Genomic DNA, 19443 nt, shown 5'->3' on the forward strand with positions numbered 1-19443 from the left:
GGGACCAAAACTGAACACAGTATTCCAGGTGTGGCCTGACAAGCGCTGAGTAGAGTGGGATAAGGACTTCTTTATCTCTGCTGGTGATGCCCTTGTTGATGCAACCCAGCATCCTGTTGGCTTTCTTTGCCGCAGCAGCACACTGTTCATTCATATTGAGCTGCCTGTCTACCAGGACCCCGCGGTCCCTTTCCACAGAGCTGCTCCCCAGCTGGGTAGATTCCAGCCTGTGCTGCACTCCTGGATTATGTTTTCCCAGGTGCAAGACCTTACATTTGTCCTTGTTGAACTTCATAAGGTCCTTGTTACCCCACCCTTTCTTTATTCTCCTATCTCTACTGCTTTCCTCCAACTCTTATACATCCTACTGTTTAAGATAACTCTTCATCTCTGTCATATCACCTCTCTTGTTTTGGAGACCCTTTGGAGATGCTGTCTCTTCTCCACTCACTGCTTGCCCTGGTCTTACTCAGTGCTGCTTTCTCAGCCCGCAAGGAGCCATGAGGGTACCACCCTGCAAGGGGAGGTGAAGGGCAGAGATGTGCCAATAGCAACAGCAAGTGGTAAAGCAGGTGCCTGGCAGAGGGGAGAGAGGCAAGGGTTGTTAGAGAGGATCTAGATGCCATAGTCCAAGAATGTTTCATGTACTACAGAACCACAGGATATCCACATATTACCACTGCAGCCTGAAATGTTGACCTGCTTCAATTAAGATGCTTATACCACTGACCTGGGGTGTCTGCTTCAAGATGTAGGATGTATAGGTGAGGTGCTGTGACAAGTTACTGCTTGTGCTTTGGGTTCCTCCTCCTCCACTATTCGTAGAAGAACCAGACTGGAGACCTGTAACCAGAAGAAGAGGCTTGACCGTTTGGTAACCAAACAATGTCAGCTGCTTAAGCATCCCTGTATACACAATAAATTGAAAACACTTTGCAAGATGCTTGCTGCCACACGTTTTGCAGCTGAATAATATTATCACCCGGTACAGCACAGTTCATATGTGCTGCTGAGCTCTCTTACAGCTCAGCAAATGCCATGAATGAAAGAGGCTATGGGGCAAATAAGGAGGACTGGTGGGCAAGCAAAGCTCATGTCAGGCTGTTTCGAATTTTCTGTCAAAAGAAGATGGTGTCCAACAGACAAACAGTCTTTTCATCAGTCTTTTGCAGGTTATGAATCTGCAGCAAAAGCCCCTAGAAACACTCTGAATCCTGCTGGCTTCTTCATTTTACTTTTGTTGGCTGTTCCAATGCAATTTTGTTAACAAAGTATTAGAATGTGGATACCAAGCAGTGGTATTTTGCAGCGACACTTTGATATTGCTCTGCCTCCAGAAAGAACAGCCTGGACACAGACTTTTCTGCAGTCTCTCATTAAGAAACAAGGGTAAAAAAAATACTTATGGCTCTGTCATAAAAATCACAAGTATTTGCTCTTCCTCAAAGGCTGTGAGATTATTTCCTTGTCAAGGTTGGACTGCCCCAGCTGCCTCTCTAAATCTCCAGCAACGGGGCTCCCATCACAAGTTCTATGGCCCAAAAATACCTTCACCAAGAGTATCAACTTTTTCAGTTACAGGAACTCTACTGCCATGTTTCAACTTTTTCAGTGACACGGACCTCTCCTCCATGTTGCTGGTATTTAAAGCCTTATATATTAAACTGAATAATACCTCTTCCTCACTGCTAGTATCAGAACTGTGAGCAAAATGTTTACACCCAATCCATCTCCCATCCCAACCCCCAGGCTCAAAAGGAGCATTCTGGAGAAGGCTCACGACAAAACTCTTAATCTGCACAGTCCAAAACCTGCAGTATTCTTTCCCTACAGCAATAGCACACTAAACAAAGTATCGCCCATCAGAACTATTTTAGCAATATTATTCTCCAGGTATTTCACAGCAAGTGATTCACAAGCCCATTAACAACAAAGTGTTTCTGCTGGTCTCAACAGCTTGGGGCCAAACCTTGTATCAATATTCAAAACTATTTGTTTCCCTCATTCCAGATACAGTATCTTGTCCTTTTCAAAGTTAGTTTCTTATGTGCTATTTTCTCCAGGGTGTCATTCCATTACTTATTAATAGCTTTCACAACTGCATTCAAATCCATCTCAGTTCTGCATCACGAAAATGCAGTTGCCTCTTCCTACAGATCACAACGAAGAGTTAAAGACAACCCTTTGCTGAATTTTGAGGAAATACACTGTCTGCTTTCAGCACAGAGAGAAAGACATTGAGAGCACTGCATGAAAAGCAGTTTCATCTAAAACAGAAGACACGTGAGATCTCAGTCTTAAAAAGCACCACATACTGTGGTGTTGTGAACAAAGAAACCCTATCCCATCACCGACTTCCACAGTACCAGGATGCTTTATAGCAAAAATGCCAAACATATTAATTATGCAGTGATTACATTATTTAACTCATTAGATTTCCCTGCAAGACTAACTAGCATTATTTGTGGCTCGCAGTATGGCTCCTTGGGGTATCAGAAGCAGTTTTCCTTTCCCAGAAGGATTCTTGCTGTTGGTGGTGAGGTACAGTTTGGTGCCTGGTGGTAAGTTTGCCAAATTTGCCAGGTTGGTGGCTGGTAACTGCAGTGTGGCCATCACTAGAAAGAAAGAATAAAAAGAAATAAAACTACTGCTTGCAGAAGGTAGTATGCATTGAAATCTGCACAGGATGAGAGTACTAGGAGTGACATACAGCTAGCCTTTGATAATCTATACTTAGCTGTCCTAACCCCAGATTAATTCCACCAGTGATACACAGACACTTTTTTGAACAGGTCTGGGGGGAAAAAAAAAAAAAATCTCTGCGTGCAGTACCACTTATGGCTGCACGCCAAAGCAGCACAGCCATGGGGTCTACAGGCTTACTCCAGTCCAGAGGCCACACAACACCTTTCAAACAGCCGAGAGCCTGAGCTAACAGGCTCAGCTAAAGGCAGCTGTGTGCCGAAGCAGGCAGGGTGCTTCTGCCCACACTCCCCTAACTGTAAGCACTGGGGAAGATGTGAAGATGCGATAAGGACAGTTTGGCTCTTGTTGGTTGGATTTATGTGGAGCCCTTTGAGCATCTAAGAACCACAATGCTGGGCAAAAATGTGAGACCTGGCTCCATGAAAGTCTACTAGGTCTCTAGCACACTCCTCAGCATATCTGTCTGATATCCACTCAGAGAAGACTGCATGTTTTAAAGTACTTCTGCTCCCTCTTCCCCCTTACAAATAATGAGTTAACATTTTCTTTATTACTAATCTCAGTCAGCCTGAATTTCCCTACAGACCTCTCTACTCATTTTGAAGTTTTTCAACCACACATTGTTATTTTGTGCTGGAAGAAATCATTATAGAGCACCAAAGTCTACCCATAATGAGCTATTAACAAGGTGTAAAATTACTCTACCTGAACCTTGAGATGTACTCTTCTGAGCACCTGTGGAAGAAACTTGTGCCTTTGTTATAGTCTGCACAGGCTGAGCAACAATTGTCCCTCCACCTCCACTCACGATGGCTTTGGCTACACCTTGAGTCACAACCTGCTTCGGACCAACAGCCTTTGCTACCGAAGAGCTAGATTTTGCCACGAGTATCTGGCCACCACTGATAGCCACCGCTTGTTTCACTGTTGACTGTAAAGCAGAACCAACTGGAACACCAACAACCTGCAACAAATAAATATTGGATGATGTGCTGCTGGCAAGAGCAATCATGTGAATTCTAGCTGGTACACTCCCTCCATCTCTAGACATTTCAGGACACTTTATACATGTCTAGTCACGTATAAAAGCTATTAATTTGGAAACAAAATTAAATTGGCAAAAGGCCAATCCCAAGTAAAAAGATAAACTGTTAGACACAACCAGGATTTCAGAGCACCCACAAAAGATTAAGTACATTCAAATTACAGGGCACTTCCATTTTTTTCTGATATATAAGCAATGGCTTAATTCCAGCTGAAGATAAAGCTTGCCTTGGCAAAGCACAGAGATCCAGAAATTTAGTTTCAACACAATCATGGGAACAGACTACCTGGGAAAACTATGGCCTCAAAGCAGAATCCACAAAGTGCTTCAATTTTATGTGTTGACAATAACTGCAGGCAAACATAAGTTTGCATACCTGCTCAAACAGGCAAATAAGGCAGTAAAAAGGACAACGAACTGTTGCAAATGCAAATACATATTTACTTATGCAAAAGTGAAAGCTCCCTATGTAGTCTCTGTGCTTGGCACATGATTTGACTCTATCCATAGTGGAAACACGCAAGAATGGAGACAATTTCTGACACATCTGTCATCTCATCACTGCACAGTTACCGTGCCTTCTCAGAAGCTGCGTCACTCCTGTCATAGCAGCACTGCATTGGCACAGACTCCTACAATAAAACACTTGAGTTGCCACTCAAGTAGGACTGCTTCCACCTCATGCTAGTTCTGGCTCAGCCTCCACCCTACTCCCTATTTGTCCTGTTCTTTTTCATTGCAGGCCTGCAGTCCAAAGAAAGAATTTTCCTCCACTTACAGAAAGACTTGGATGAGTTTCAGCAAGAGCTGATGATGGCAGCCAACTTTCTGGGTTGACAGGCTCCACTTCAAAACCACCCCCACCCCACTGTTGCAATGGGTTAGACAGAAGTGGGAGATGTTGCCTGTACACAACAAAATGCAATAGCACCTGCTCACCCTGCTCCCTTCTCAAGGACTACAGGTAAGCATGGTATGAGCCACTCTGTGCACATGAGGAAACCAGCTACCCATGGCGCTGCTGCCTGTGTCTGCGACAGAAGCAACCCTACACCCTTGAGAGAAGCATGAGGTGTTGCAATGAAACCACAAGAAAGCCAGCTTACAGCACACCAAAGATGCCTAAGTGCCTCATACCTTAGACTGCACCGTCCCCTCGCCTGTGCTCACGACCGGCTTCTGTGGTGACAAGGCTAACATGTGGCTCCCTTTTACAGTGACATACTGCTGCACAGAGGTCTGCGTGGTTGTCCCTGTCACTGGTAGTTGGGGTTGCTGGGGCAGCTCTCCTGGCTCCTGCTTTATTATCACCTTTTAAATAGGAAGAAATAATAAATAATAAATAATAAGAAAAGCAAACACCATAAATCACTGGGGATCATTTCTGGAACAGCCTGTCTGCAAGAAAGGTCAGGTAACGGTCAGTAAATTCAGACGTGGTTCTTACACACCACCAGGTGGACTCTCTAACTCAGCTCCAAGATGAGGGCTACTCCCAACACACAAGTGTGTGAGGGGGGTGGCTGTATTTACAAAGCATTCCAGATTCGAGAGGTGCTCACAGAAATTACAGAATCACAGAAATCACTAGTAATATTACAACTACTAGTCATACTAATGATGGACTTGGCCAGACCTGACTTCTTCAGGCCCTGCATCTCAGAAAGGAGCCAGAACACTTTAAGGTTTCAAATTTCTAAGCACCTTCCTGCTCAGAACATGTTCTAAGCCTCATTTTTTTTTCTATCCTGCAAAATTACATCTGACATTATAGCTATAGATATTGTAAATTATTGTAGCTAATATTATTCTCTTGTGTATATGTTTTATGTTTCTCTGTGACAGGCCCTAAATCTAATCGCTAAGATCAGCAACTCAAAGGCTGGGTTTTTTTGCGTTAGATTGCTGTAGGTACTGTAACTGCATTCTTGCACCTTTTATTTGGATCACCTAATATTGCCAGAAACAACTTTATATTCTGGATAGTAACATTTAAGGAAATGTACTCACAAGTGGCAACATCTGACATTCAGAAATCACTATAGCATTTTTTAAGAAGCTCCTGATAAATTTACTGCAGTTTACTTTTACTGTATCCCACTAAAAAATAGCTTTAAAAAGATCAGCCTCAATACGACAGCGATTCAAAGAAAAACAAGAATGGATGAAAGAGGAAATAAAAAGAAAAATCACAGGAACGGTAGAGCCACACGAAAAGAAAAGAAAACAAGATACATTTTTTGAGAGGTGCTAGAGAGCCCTTGGCAGCAAGACATACCAGTTCCAGTAACAGTCTTACATGCACTGGAAGTTATACAGTTTGTGGCACAAGTCAGCATGAAATGGCATTACTGGGCTCCTTGTCCCAGCACAAAAGCCGAGAGGAATACCTTTGTAAAAGCTCCAAGTCCTCCAGTGACCGATTTGGGGCTTTGCACTTTGGAATGACTCCCGATGGGACAAAGGGGTGGCATTGTGGCAAACAGAGAATCCTCCTGCTGCGAATAGAAAGACATGGTGCAAAAATCAGTGAAATGTCCAGTACAAGAAATAAAACAAGTGACTGCTAATAAAGGGTAGCATGGACCATCTGGGCAGTCCCAAATTACCTGTACAAATAAGTCATGTCCAAAATCAGTCAACACTTAAGTAAGAGGAGTGTAACATACTTAATACGACCTATAAAGCAAGTTTTATTTGGAAAGTTACTTCTCCAACAGCAGTAACTGTTTCTTACCATATCATACACAGGTGAAAGAAATTGACCCATGTTCCCCCACCAGCTTTTTACACAAAGCATTTCAGAGCTGTAAAATTCAAGTAGGCTGAGGGTGGATTTTATCAATGTGTATAAAATACCTGATGGGAAGGTGTAAAGAAGACCGAGCCAGACAATGCTCAATAGTATCCAATGAAAGGACAAGCGTCAATGGGCACAAATTGAAACACAGGAATTACTGTTTAACTATAAGAACTATTTTTTTTTTAATTTAATGGTGATCAAACACTGGAACAGGTTGCCCAGAGAGGTTGTGGACTTTCCAGCCTTGGAGATACTCAGAATCTGACTGGACACATTCCTGAGCAACCTGCTCTAGTTCACCCTGCTTTGAGCAGGTGAGTCGGACTGGATGATCTCCAGAGGTCCCTGCCAACCTCAACCATTCTGTGATTCTATACACAATCTCAGAGAGAGAAGACAATCTAAGAAGAAACAAGTTACAGAGGGGAAAAAAATGTTCAATTTAAGTCTGCAAGCAAAATTCTCTCAGATGAATTTTTGCTCTCCTGTGACTAGAAAGACCTGATGGCACACAGTCTTTCCAGGCAGAACTCACCATTTGGCAGAAACAGTGAAGCTACCTAACTAAATAGAGTAAAAAAAACATTTCCACACCTGCAAAATCATGCTCCTGGCATTCCCGGATCTGAGGCTGGTAAAGAAGTCAAATGCATTTGAGGAAGTTTGTTAATGGTTCTGTTTTGTTTAAGTAAAATAATTGTACTCTTTTACAATCAATATGAACTCCAAAGCCATGGTTTCACAATCACTTGGCCCATCCTTGGGTTGGATCATGACCAGAAAGCAAGTCCTCAGACTCTAACCTACTACTCCTGCCGTCTTCCTTGTACTGACAGATATGGCTGAAAACAGATTCATTTTCAAACAGACTGGTTGTCTGCTCTGGTTCACCACATCGCTGCACAACTGGTAGCAAACAGGGGGAGGTGTGAAGACAAGGCTAGAGGCATAACCAGTCCTCTCAAAAGCAGGCTGCATATCAGTCATTTTAGAGCGGCTGAAGAAACACAGCCTTAAGTAATTAAAAAAATACAGCGAAAACTAGCACATGGTGAAGAGATGAAAAGTGGTGAGCCAAGCACAATCTGTAACATCACACTGAACTATCAGACACCCCCTCCTCTTTAAAGAAACCATAAAATTACAGCTTTTCCACCAACCAGAAGACATAAATCAAAACAGATTTCTGTTTACAGAGCTGTGATTTTTATATTTTTTTTTAAAAATATCTTCAGTTTTTAACTTCGCCCTGGAAATCCAGAACTCAACTGTTACTAATGACGTGTGCCTACTTTGACTCATTGAAAACCTTTCAGAAAGAACTGTCCCAAATCAGTGAAAAATAAAGACTAAAGAATGGTTTTCAACACAGTTAAGTGAAATCCATCTGAGCAGACAGGCTTTTAAAAGCTGAATAGCTAGCTGCACACCTGACACTTAAAATGCTACTCCAAACTAATTACTTCAGACAGCAATCTTCAACAGTTTTTCCCTAACAGACATAGGAAGCGTTTCAGTTCCAAATGTAAAGTGATTTGCTCTCTGCAGGCTGACTGGCAAACCTGCCCCCCCACTATATCCAGAATTAATTATCTTGTGACTTGGAGACAGGGAAACACTCCTGTTTCCAGCAGCACACCCATCAGCTGCTTTCAGAAAGAGCCTCACTGACGCCACTTGCCTGCCAGAAATATCCTTCCTAGCACAAGATGTGGGAGAGATTTTATGTGAGACCGTTCAGCTCCATACCTTTTGGGCTTTGCAGATCAGAAGCATGAACCCTATTTATCACTGTTCATTTACACATTTGGTTACTCCACTGTTTACACAAACATTTTTCTAAATGCAGGCAGTTGTAAAACCACTAAATGAGCTATTTTCAGGCTGCTAGGAGCAGCTGCTGTACAAAAATAATGAACGGAGTGAAGGTTTTGAGGTAGGCACCTCTGGTTTAATCACATACTGTCACTAACAAAGTGAAGAAGATCAAAGTCAGCTACAGAAGAGCTTTTTTGAAAGATAAGACACTTTGAGAGCTATGCCCTCCATGGATTTCCTTATAGAAAAGCAAAAGAGCAGCGCCTTTAACAGAGGTGTAGGCAAGTCTAATTAGAGCTGCACAAAGTGACACTATCATCTTGTTTAACCACCATGTTCTCATATGGCTCCATCTGTTAGACACAGTAAACCTTAATATGAAATGACAACCAAAAGAACTTGCCTGAAATGCAGAATTTATAATACTAAAAAGCTTATTTAATAGGAAGCTGGATTTTAAATGGAAAGTACGCACCTAATGAGAACATTACCTTGACAACTGAGGTGACAAAACTGCTCCCATGGGTCTTTGATACAGGAGATCCAGTTCCATGAGAGGCCTGACAAACACTGGTCAGTTTGCTGGTTGGGCTCCCTGCGTATCGGGAAATAAAGCAAATGTCAGGTGAGGGACAGGGAGCGGTGCCACTGAACACATGAAACCTCTTCTAACAAGAAACATGGCATTTCATTTCGACTGTCTTCTCCATGAGGTACGTCAGTGGGAGTTGGCATGGGCACAAAACAAATCCACTACCGAATTTCCACCTGCAGAATCCACGCCCCAGAGAAGGTACTCTCCACTCAGAGCTCTGTTTGATGCAAGCAAACGGTCAGGCACCTTCCTGGGACACTGAGGATATCAGCTACAGGTGTGACTATGTGAAATTAGGACAGTAAATGAGCTGCCAGTCAGAACTTGCTGCTGCAGATGTAATGTCCTCCACTGCCCAGAAGCCCTCTGAACGTACACTAGCCTCGGACACTGGCATGGGGTAAGGCTTGGAGGAGGCTGGAGTGGGAGGGAAAAGGAAGGCCAGAAAAGGAGGGAGACAAAGTGAGGAGTAACAAGAGGAAGGGACAGAGTGAGGTAGGGAAAAGGAAGAAACAAATAGGGAATGAAGACACAGGCTCCTCTGTCTGTGGAAGACTGCTCTTGCAAAAGGACCATACAGAGGCATATGCCACAGCACTCTCCTGACCCCCTGAGATGGATGTAGGTTCAGTGGTAAACTTACCCTACATTATCAGAGCGTGTAAACAACACTGTTGCTCAGCAGCAGTTTTGTTACTGTTGTTGGTTTGGTTTGTTTAGTTTGTTTAAGAGATGCCAAAGCCATGGATTACACACATGAAAACACAGTAATAGTCTCTCATACAGTTGTACTACAATCTGCACTTAAATTTAGAAGTAAATGAGCAGCCACTTCTCGCAATAATGGGGTTTGGGAAGGCTGGTTTTCACAGAGCATGAAGTTTCAGATCTCACCCCTCTTTTTAAATATGATCTGTGACTCTGTAATATCACATTACACTCAATCCAGCCTGGCTGCTGTTGCCAAAAAAACCAGTTCTTGCTCCCTCATACGGGGGGTCTGGTCATGAGGCTGTCTGACAAAACTCAATTTGGGGAGGGGATGGTATTGATCTTCTGCTCTGCCACTGACCTGATCTGACTCGTGCAGGATACAGGGGAAGCGGCAGGAGCGCAGGGGAGGGAGAGGCAGCAGGTAGTTTCTTCCAGGCCAGCCTGTACTTATATCACACTAATGTGGTGGCAAACTGCACCTTTAGTGGCATTAAAACTTGTACATCCAAACCATCTGATGCATCTACAGATCCTATCCTCCATGTACAAATCTCTACTAGGAGAACACAAAAGTTACCCAAACCAGGATAAACCACATATGCAGAGTAGACAGTCAGGCTGGAGGTAAAGAAGAAACAGAAAAGAAAAAAGGCAGAACCCCCCCAACCAAACAAAAAACCCCCAACCCTATTGGTGAAACAGCTTCAGTGTTACGAAGAAAGCCCCAAAACATACTTTAAAAAATTCAGCTATGACTATGCTCCCCCTACCAATTCCCTCTGTGATGAAGTTAAAATGAACATGACAGCTGCATTCCCTCAGACAAAAGGAGGAACCGTTATTAAGAGAAGAATTACTGCACCTTCCAACCACGCCCAGTGAATGGTTTGTGTGTTACATGGATGCTGCAGTTCACCACATGGCTCTAGGCATCCTTCTGAGATGCTGGCAAGCACACACACATACACAAACAAGTGTGTTTTTAAATAGACAGCAGTTCTTGGCCACAAATCACAACAAATAAATGACTTTTGAGTGACCTTTCCTCCAGTCCTGACACAAAGATTACCAATTGACTCCCATACCCATCACCCATCTCCTGCAGTTCAGTACTCCCCCCCCCGATCCTAGACTTATGTCACCACTGAAGCACCAAGGGAATCCAGTTAGAGGAATCCAAACCAGCTGGAATCAGACCAGCTAGAAGTTGAGAGCAGTAACAGAAACTAATACGGCTGTTATCCTGGCAACCCGGGTCTACTCAACCACTTCAACACATCTAGAGCACCGTACACTGGAACTTAAGACTGATCTGCAAGTCGTTGCAAGCTCTCCATGCTTTTTTTCCCATATCCGCAATACAGTCCTCACCCAACCACCCGTGCACTGCTTCTGCTTAAATCTCTGTGCATCACAACCTACATTACTTCCTCCTCTTCCCTTTTTGCCTGCAAAGAACAGGCTCTCTTTGAAGAAGTATCTGTGAATTCAATTTGGCCTTACACTATGTGCTGTTTCCTAAAGGAAGTTATGTTAAAGTCTGAGATAACCCTTAACCATGTTACACCAGCCAATTGTGCAAACCAGTAATACCTCCCTCTTTCTTTGCTGAGTACTTTTCCATCTTCACAAGCTGAAATACTGTTATTATACTAATCATTTTAAAGGGAGAATAAACTTGAATGGGTAAGACTAAGCCACTGCCTTCTGTGATCACACTACACACCTGTGCTTGTGGCTGCTGCTCCAACCATCTGTCCAGGCTTGTCCACAATAATATACGGATTATTAATGACTGAACTAGCAGAGCCTTGCTTCATGTGCACCGGAGTGGAGGTTGGGGTACGAGGTAGCGGAGATGGACTAGGGGTCGATATTGGAGAACCTTAAGAAAAAAAGTCCAATGCTTCTATCTTGTAAATGTTGTGAGAACACAAAAATACAGCAATAGTAGTACTTATTTAAATGGCTTAGAGAAGGAACATTTTTTGAGGATGCAATAACCAGCCTGAGCGAGATCACAGGACTTGGAGAAGGAAAGAGAAGACAGAAGGAAAGGAAAAGGCATGTTAAGCACTATGGCTCATACCTACCCTGGACATTCTCTGCCTATCAGGACAAGCAGGGTTCAAAGGGACCTTGAGAAGCCATCCAGTCCATCCTTGAATCCTGAGGGATGTTACCTAAATCATTGTCACTGCCAAGACCAGTCCACCCAAGGAGATGAAGAAAGAGAGCTGAGCTCCTTGATAGGTGCTCTCTTTCCCTTGTGGAGCCCACAGTACAGGCATTCAGAGCCAGGAACCAAGCAGTTCACGTAAAAAAGCTGTGCAATACAGCAGCCAACAGACAGGCATGGATGCTCTTGTCTCTTCACTGCTCTCACTACAGCAGAAGCCCCTGAAAGCAAAATCTAAAGTGTGCAACTTCTGGGTAAGAGGACCAGGAGAGAGAAAAAACTATAGAAGAAAAAAAGCTGCATGAGGGGGTAAACAAGAAAATCAGAGAAAAGGACAGGCAAGGAAGTGATCAGAGAAAGAGATGGCAGCAAGCACGCTAAGCTTCAACTTCCTGTTAATCTGCTTTCTTGGCAGTGATTGACAATTAAAATGGAACAGAAATACTGATCAAATAAAATCCCCATGTCTTATAAACTGCTTTTGAAATCTGAAAGCGGTGACACTTCTCAGCAGACAGCAGAGACTTGGAAAAATATTTAGCAGGGAAACATTTAAATAGCAAAGATCAACAGAGAACAGTCCAAGAATTTTAAGAAAGATAGGATGGCCCCTGTAATTCTTGCTTTCTGGGAAGCCTTGGGAAAAGAAGGTCAAGAGAAGAGCTTATTAAGAAAGAAGAAAGCACTTGGCATAGGTTCAAATGTAAATCAGCCTGAGTACATTTTTAAGACGTCAAGGAAAAATACTAAAATTTAATTAAAAAAACCCAACAACAAACCAGACACACTTGAGGAAAATTATTTGGGTGCAGATCATCAGAAATCACACTGAAGCTGGTGCTTCATCCTCTCTACCCTGAACACCAGAAAATGAAGGGATGTAACAGGTCATCTTTCAGCTTCACAACATGTGACATGGTGAGCTGCAGATTAAAACTTTCTGATGTAAAACATCATCCAGTGGATGGCATCATGCCCGGGCAGGGAAGGGACTATAAGTGAAATGAGTAAACAGCACCTTGACCATGTTTGGTTCGGAAGCTATCAAAAGAATATCACATGGCTCACTGCAGTCAGCTGACAATTTAATCCAACAGAGGGTGGACTTTTGGAAGAGGAAGACCAGAGCCGTTCCACCTGAGGAGATACCGCAAGTACAAGAGGGACCACTTGAGTCTACAAGATTGAACCTAATTATTAGCCCAATAATCAGAAAAAAAAAATTCTTCTTAATCCATCCCAGTTGTCTGAAAGCGGGAGGGAGAAGAATGGCTTCTTCCCACATAAAAATACCCCACATGGAAGATGTGTCCTTGCCTGGGCCTTTATGCGGGTAGCAGTCCAGTTAAAGACTATCATTTTCATACTTAAAAGCATTGGTGAACAGGGAGAGGACAGCTCTCATCCTGCTTTTGATCTGATGTGAAGCATTTCACACTTGTATTTTTTTTCCTTGAACATTAAGAAGTGTGTTTAGCTCCTTATTCTAGAGTTTCCTACTACCTGACATTCAAACATTGGCAGGAAATCAGGGGAAGGACACAAAACAAGTCCAACTGGTTCACTCTCTTGTTTTCCAGGGTGAAGCACTGGGTGAAGATAGGTAAACTAACATTCACCTGATACAATCTTGCAACTCATGGTGATAGGCTGGAAGGATTTTCCTGGCGACTCTGCAGGGCTTGGACTCTGACCTTGAGGCACTATTTTACAGCTAGCTGCAATGGGTTGAAAAGCTGAATTTCCATGAGAGCCAAAGGCAACTTTCTGTGTGGCTAACTTGGTGGGAGTCCGTTCTATCGAAGATGGCAGGGAATAAAACGTGGCATGTCTTTCAGTTTCAGCATTCCCAGGGAATCCTGATTAAAACAGGGAAAAGAAGAGAAATAGTTCTTAGGCTGAGACATCTAATTCCTTACTGTGCTTCTCTACACAAACAAAACTCAGGTACGACAAACACACTCTCAAATGAAGGAAGGAAAAGCAACTGATGGGCAGCGTTGAATGGGGAGAAAGTTGGGTAGGAGCTTCCTCTTGTGTAAGCCTGTTGGATTTGTCCCTGAACAGAAGAATAAAATGCTACCGTGCACAGCCCGTTCAGCTGTGGCAGGTGATCAGCCACTTCTTAAACATTTTCTTGGAACAACCCTTCCATTGACCAAAAGCTGCTGGTAGATTCAAGTGTCCTCGGTTAGGGCTCCACATGACTAAGGCTGGATCTCCTTCGCAGAGAATCTCACAGTACATTTTTTGGGGTAAGAGCACAAGGAGACCACCTGCTGCCTTTTGACCTGGGTTAAAGAATCCACCTTATCTGATGTAGAAGGAGATCAATTAACCTGGAGCTGAGGAGAGAAGCCACTGCCTGTCAGTGTAAGAAAGAGGCAGGTTTACTTCCTTCCTGTTTGCTGCAGCACTGCTCACCTAAAGGTGCTGCATATCTTCCTGTTTGAATAAAAAGCCAGTGCATTTAAAATTTGGTTGCGTTTCTCCTTTTTTGGCCACAAGAAAACACTGCATTTAAACAGTGGACATTCTTCTCACTGAGCCAGAACACCACCAGTGGCATTACAGCACCTACCAGAAAGCGCACCATGCGAGACACCAGCTTAAAGCCATTCCTTGAACACAGGAGTGTCAGGATAAATCAAAAAAGGCATCAGACCATCTTGCATGCGACCGTATTTTGAAATATTAAGTTGCTGTTTCCAGCAAGTTTCTCACACTAAAATGTGTAAACCATAAAAGACACCCTTGTTTCTCAGCCCAGTTAACCAAGGTCTATCACGTAAGCCTTGACACCATATATTTCAGAAAATAAAGCTAAATACTAACAGAGGCACAGTTTTTCCTACTTCACACAAACTACAAATCAGAACAGTGGGCCCAAGTGGCCAGCACGAGCTTGTTTCAGGCAACTCAAATGATCCTAAGGCATCAACTGCTGGCCCATTGCAACGGGCACTGCATTTCCTGATCTTACAGGGGAAGGTGAGAATGGGACCATGACATGCACAGATGCCATCCCTTGGACAAATGTACACTACATCTTTTCATGTTCTATTTTCAACACCACAGTTATGTAGTCATTTTTTTTCTCCCACAGTCAACTCATGTTAGGCATCAATGTATATAACTGAACACACCACTAGACCGATTTCTTAAATCTATACACAGTCCCCAAAACATTCAGAAACCTAAAAAACCCTCTGAAAACAGTCTGCCAGGAACAAAACTACAAGTGCTATTCAACAACCTTTTTTCCAACTACATCCGCTGCATAAAGCTCCATATTCACCACGTTTAGCAAAACAGAGCCCACTCCCAAACTCCGCATTAAAAAAAAAAAAAGCCAACCAAAAAAAAACCCCAAATAAACCATAACAATTTCTGAATTGCATTTCAGAGTACATTGAGGAAATAATCATCTGGGGTGAGCAAGGAGCAGGTAGCACTGGCAACCTTTAAGCCAAAAGAACAATTAAGAGGAGGTATCCAGAAGAGCTGAAGTTCCAAGAACTCAAATTTCACCAATACCCATTCGCTTTACCTTTGTCCACAGAAGCATCTGGGCTGGAGTCCCGCAATTGTTTAATTGGCGAAGAAGCTTTGACTGGTGCTGGGATACTCAGTGGCAGTGGTAAAGATGTAGGAACGTCAGAAAGGTCAGACTCTGAAGACTGGGAGAAGAGATATTCCTCACCAAGGGAATGCCTGTGTAGCTCCACATCCACTACCTTCCAGAAATAGAAGAAAGGATGACATCAATATTTGGTAGTTAGGTGAAGGTATAAAAAGTGAAAACAACTATACCTCTTCTTTTTATTTTAATGTCTGGAAACCTCTACCTCTCCTCCCCCCACCTCTGCATCAGGGAGACTTCCCAGAGGTCCAGCAGCACCTGAGCTAAGACAAAAATCTTGCAACATTTAATCACCACTATAAAATAGCACATCTCTCAGTCCGTGAGGAAATCTGAATAGTGAACACTGTAAGGAATACAGAGCCCAGCTCCAAGCATCCCATTAAGGAAAGGACTGCATACCCACTTAGGGACAGGCAAAAAACTGCAGCTTGCCTTTTCTGCCTTTTTTGATATGGCCTTGAGAAACACACCACATTATCTACTCTTCAAAAGTGTTCTTTAATCACAGTAGTAGACATGTCACATTAATGTTTTCTCCACAGACTGAAAAGCTGAAGTAATGCAATTTCACCATAAAAATTTCCATTCACTACAGTACAAGGGGAAAATAATACAAAAAAAACTTTAGGGATATAGCAAACTGAGTTATTAATTCATTTATTTTATGTTTTAAGAGTTCATTTTCCATGAAGATACTGAATCTTGACAGACGCAGAAACTTAGAAGTACTTAATATACTGCAAAATTTCAGCAGGATAGTTGGGTGATCCCTTTAACTTAAATTCTTTATGTATGAGATCTGCAGTACAACAGAATGCAAATCAAGACATTTGGTATCAGAAACTCCACAAAGAAATAAAAATTAAAACTGTAGTACAAGTTAAGCTCTTTATGAAAGAAGAGCTGGAAACAGTCTCCCCTGAACTAGAAAGGGGAAAAAATGACTGTTGTCATGAACAGTGACAAGGCGTCATAATAATTTCATTTAACAAGAGAGAAAAATCTACATTCCAGAAATTGTGAAATCAAATGGGTCTGACTGTGCTTACTCCTGTGTATCTTTTTCTTTTTAAACATCCTTAAGGGAATCAAAGTACAGCATCCGTCCCATGACCCGTTGACTCACCGTTTCTGCGCCAAGTGTCTGCAGGCCTGTGTAGGTCCTGTCCAACTGGGTAAAACAATACAATATATTTATATTAACCAGGGCAAAGCCATGTATTAGCTAGAATTTACAATATAATTTGTTTGAAAGGGGTTCAAACTGTGTAAGTTGAGCAGCAGTGCATCAAATATTTTGAGGCCACAGGGTCAGAAATCTGTGTGCTATTTAGTACCCTCTCTTCTGCAAAAAAGCCAACCACAATCCAAAGCCCACACTAAAGCAGAAAGGAGCAAAAAAGCTGAAGGAAATGAGATTGTTGGGGAGACCGAATCATAGAATGGTTTGGGTTGGAAGGGATCTTTAAAGGTCATCTATTCCAACCCCCCTGCAACGAGCAGGGACATCTTCAACTAGACCAGGTTGCTCAGAGCGCCGTCCAACCTGACCTTGAATGTTTCCAGGGATGGGGCAATTATTATCTCTAAGAGGAGCCTTTGAGGAGTGTCCTTTTTTTATTCCTGAAGTCAATATAAAGAAAAAATAATGAGGAAAAAAATCAAAGAGACTTAAACTAACCAGCACAAAGGCTACGTTTGCACTATACTTTTGATTAAATAACTGTTCACACTGAGTATCAGCTGATGAAGAGGCAGAAAATCCCACAGGCATCTATTAAGATACTTATAGAGAGAAGCTGGGTTTGACAGGCTCCCGGTGCTCCGGAGCCCAGGGGCAGACAGGCTGCCAGCCACAGAGGGCTCAGCTCACTCACATCACCTCACAGCTGCCACAGGCTCAATACGTGAACAGCAAAGATTTGCTGATTTGAGTTCTCGTGTGCCACAGACTGGCTCAGTTTTCTTCTGTAGGCTGGGCTTCCTTTGCTGCACAACATCCATCATACTGTTACCAATTTCTCCCCAAGTTATATCCCTCCAAATATATTTTACTCATCATCTGCATTAAATGTCCCTAAGTTCCAGGGGAACATTTCCAACATTCTCTACTGTCTATATCTGGGGTTGCAATGAGGTAACTACATTAGCAGGAAATTCATTAATGCAGGCAGGGTTTAAATAAAACTAATCATGCTGCTCAAAGAAACAGGAAACTAAACCAGCTCAGGACCTAATTCCACTAACGCTAGGGACTACTAATTAAAAGAAAAACAAGAGCAATGGCCTAGTTTTTCAGGACTGCTGCATACTATAAATCCTATTAAGTGTCACAGGACAGGTGAATGAGTTGAAGAAAGCTCTCTTCAAAAAGAACACGGAATGAATGGGGAATCTCAGCCACTCCCTGAGCACTCTACCAACAGAGAGAATCTCTAGCTGATACACTCAAGTGCTGAAGGAACAGAACAGGTATAGCAATCACTTTACCAACAGAAAGATAGCCCTGCAGCACCCTGTCAAGTTAAAGCCAGTGAGAGCACGATAAAAATCTCAAACTGTAGGGAAACACCAGGTAACTCCTTTGCTGCTCTGAGCAGAATCAGTTCCAGCTTCTGCAAGGCTGAGTTCCTTGACTATGGCATCATCTCCAATATAGCCAAGGTATAAGGCTTTCCTGGATCTTTTTGATTCTCCAGCTCAACTTTTCATGTGCAAAAAAACAGCAGGACATACACACGAGAGAGGCAGAAGCACACGCACAAGCAGAGCCTCTTCTAGATTATGCAGGAGAGCTCATGTAATTGCCTTTCTCTCAAATACCTTCAAATTGTGTATGATATCGATCCTCTTGTTCTGGCTATCCTTGAAGTGTATCTGGACTCTCACAGGGAATTCTCCCCAGCCTCTCCTGGTCAGGTGAAACGGGGGTTCTCTGGAAACAAATGGTGATTCACATTTTGGATGCAGAAGTGGTATAGCTTTCATCTACCTCTTTTTCAGAAAGCCAAAGGCTGCTTTTCTAACTGACAACTAAAGCTATCATCAGGCCTGCTCTTCACCACAGTGAGAATGCAATCAGAGAAATGAGAATTTTATGGCTTTGGACAGCTGAAAACACACTTTTATTTTGCACAAGGGGACAGGGAAGAAAATGGTAAAACACTGTTGGATGAGAGAACACGGGAAACAAGCGTCGTTGGAGGGTGGGGGGGAAGGCTGCGTAATGCCAAATGAAAAATACTTGTTTCAAAAAACCCCAGGTCAGCTCCTAGGACACAGCTGCAAGGTGAATTTTCAGTGCAGCATTTTGCAATCACTTTCTGCTATTCCCTACCTAGTAGCACGAAGGCACACGCTTCATATAATGCCAAGAGAACAACATACAGACAACAAGGAAAAGCTATCTCAACCACTGTCATTCTGCAAGCTGAAAAAGAAGGGGATATTTATCTCTAACATTTACCGTTACTTTGTTTGTATTTCAGGTTGTTGTTATTGTAAATCCCAAATGTAGTTTTGCAATGGAACAAAACACAAGAGGTTTAAAGGCTATTTTTAGTCCAGAACATTAATGTTCACTACAATGACCGGGACTGTGCAACAAGAAGAAATCAATTAACTAGACAGGATTAAAACAGAAGACAAACAGCACTGACATCAGATACTGGAAACTGAGAAAGGCACAAAAAGACAGCAGTCAAGTGTAATTTAGTATGTTATACAAGAAATACAAAGGAGTTTGCTTTCATCCTGCTCAGGGTTGCCTTCTCAGAAACATTAGTGAACCTTACCAACACTTCTATCTCAGATATGCCTTTCTGGAGTTGCCTTTCAGTCAGTTTAATTTTGCCAGAATTAAGTTGCCATTCTGTACCTAGGCAGTCTCCCCACCTTCCTCCAGGCAGGCAGCTGAACGTCCTGTGAAGAATAATTT

At 42.7% G+C, this 19443-nt stretch overlaps 1 protein-coding gene across 3 annotated transcripts in view; it reads right to left on the reverse strand.

Annotated features, from left to right (window-relative positions):
- The window catches only part of YEATS2 (YEATS domain containing 2), a 51454-nt gene that overhangs the window by 20722 nt on the left and 11289 nt on the right, over positions 1–19443 (reverse strand). For 2 of the 3 annotated variants that reach the window (XM_009284274.1, XM_019473409.1), the window contains exons 7-17: positions 18330–18441; positions 16633–16677; positions 15411–15597; positions 13480–13719; positions 11408–11566; positions 8864–8967; positions 6142–6249; positions 4889–5062; positions 3412–3670; positions 2454–2615; positions 731–843 (exon numbers count right to left, since the gene is read on the reverse strand). In XM_009284274.1, coding sequence (XP_009282549.1) covers positions 731–843; positions 2454–2615; positions 3412–3670; positions 4889–5062; positions 6142–6249; positions 8864–8967; positions 11408–11566; positions 13480–13719; positions 15411–15597; positions 16633–16677; positions 18330–18441 — 1663 coding nt within the window. The remainder of the gene's footprint in view (positions 1–730; positions 844–2453; positions 2616–3411; positions 3671–4888; positions 5063–6141; positions 6250–8863; positions 8968–11407; positions 11567–13479; positions 13720–15410; positions 15598–16632; positions 16678–18329; positions 18442–19443) is intronic. The other variant, XM_019473410.1, reaches the window with a different exon arrangement.

Source organism: Aptenodytes forsteri, unplaced genomic scaffold (genome assembly GCF_000699145.1).
Source record: "Aptenodytes forsteri isolate BGI_AS27 unplaced genomic scaffold, ASM69914v1 Scaffold278, whole genome shotgun sequence".
Classification (NCBI taxonomy): Eukaryota; Metazoa; Chordata; class Aves; order Sphenisciformes; family Spheniscidae; genus Aptenodytes; species Aptenodytes forsteri.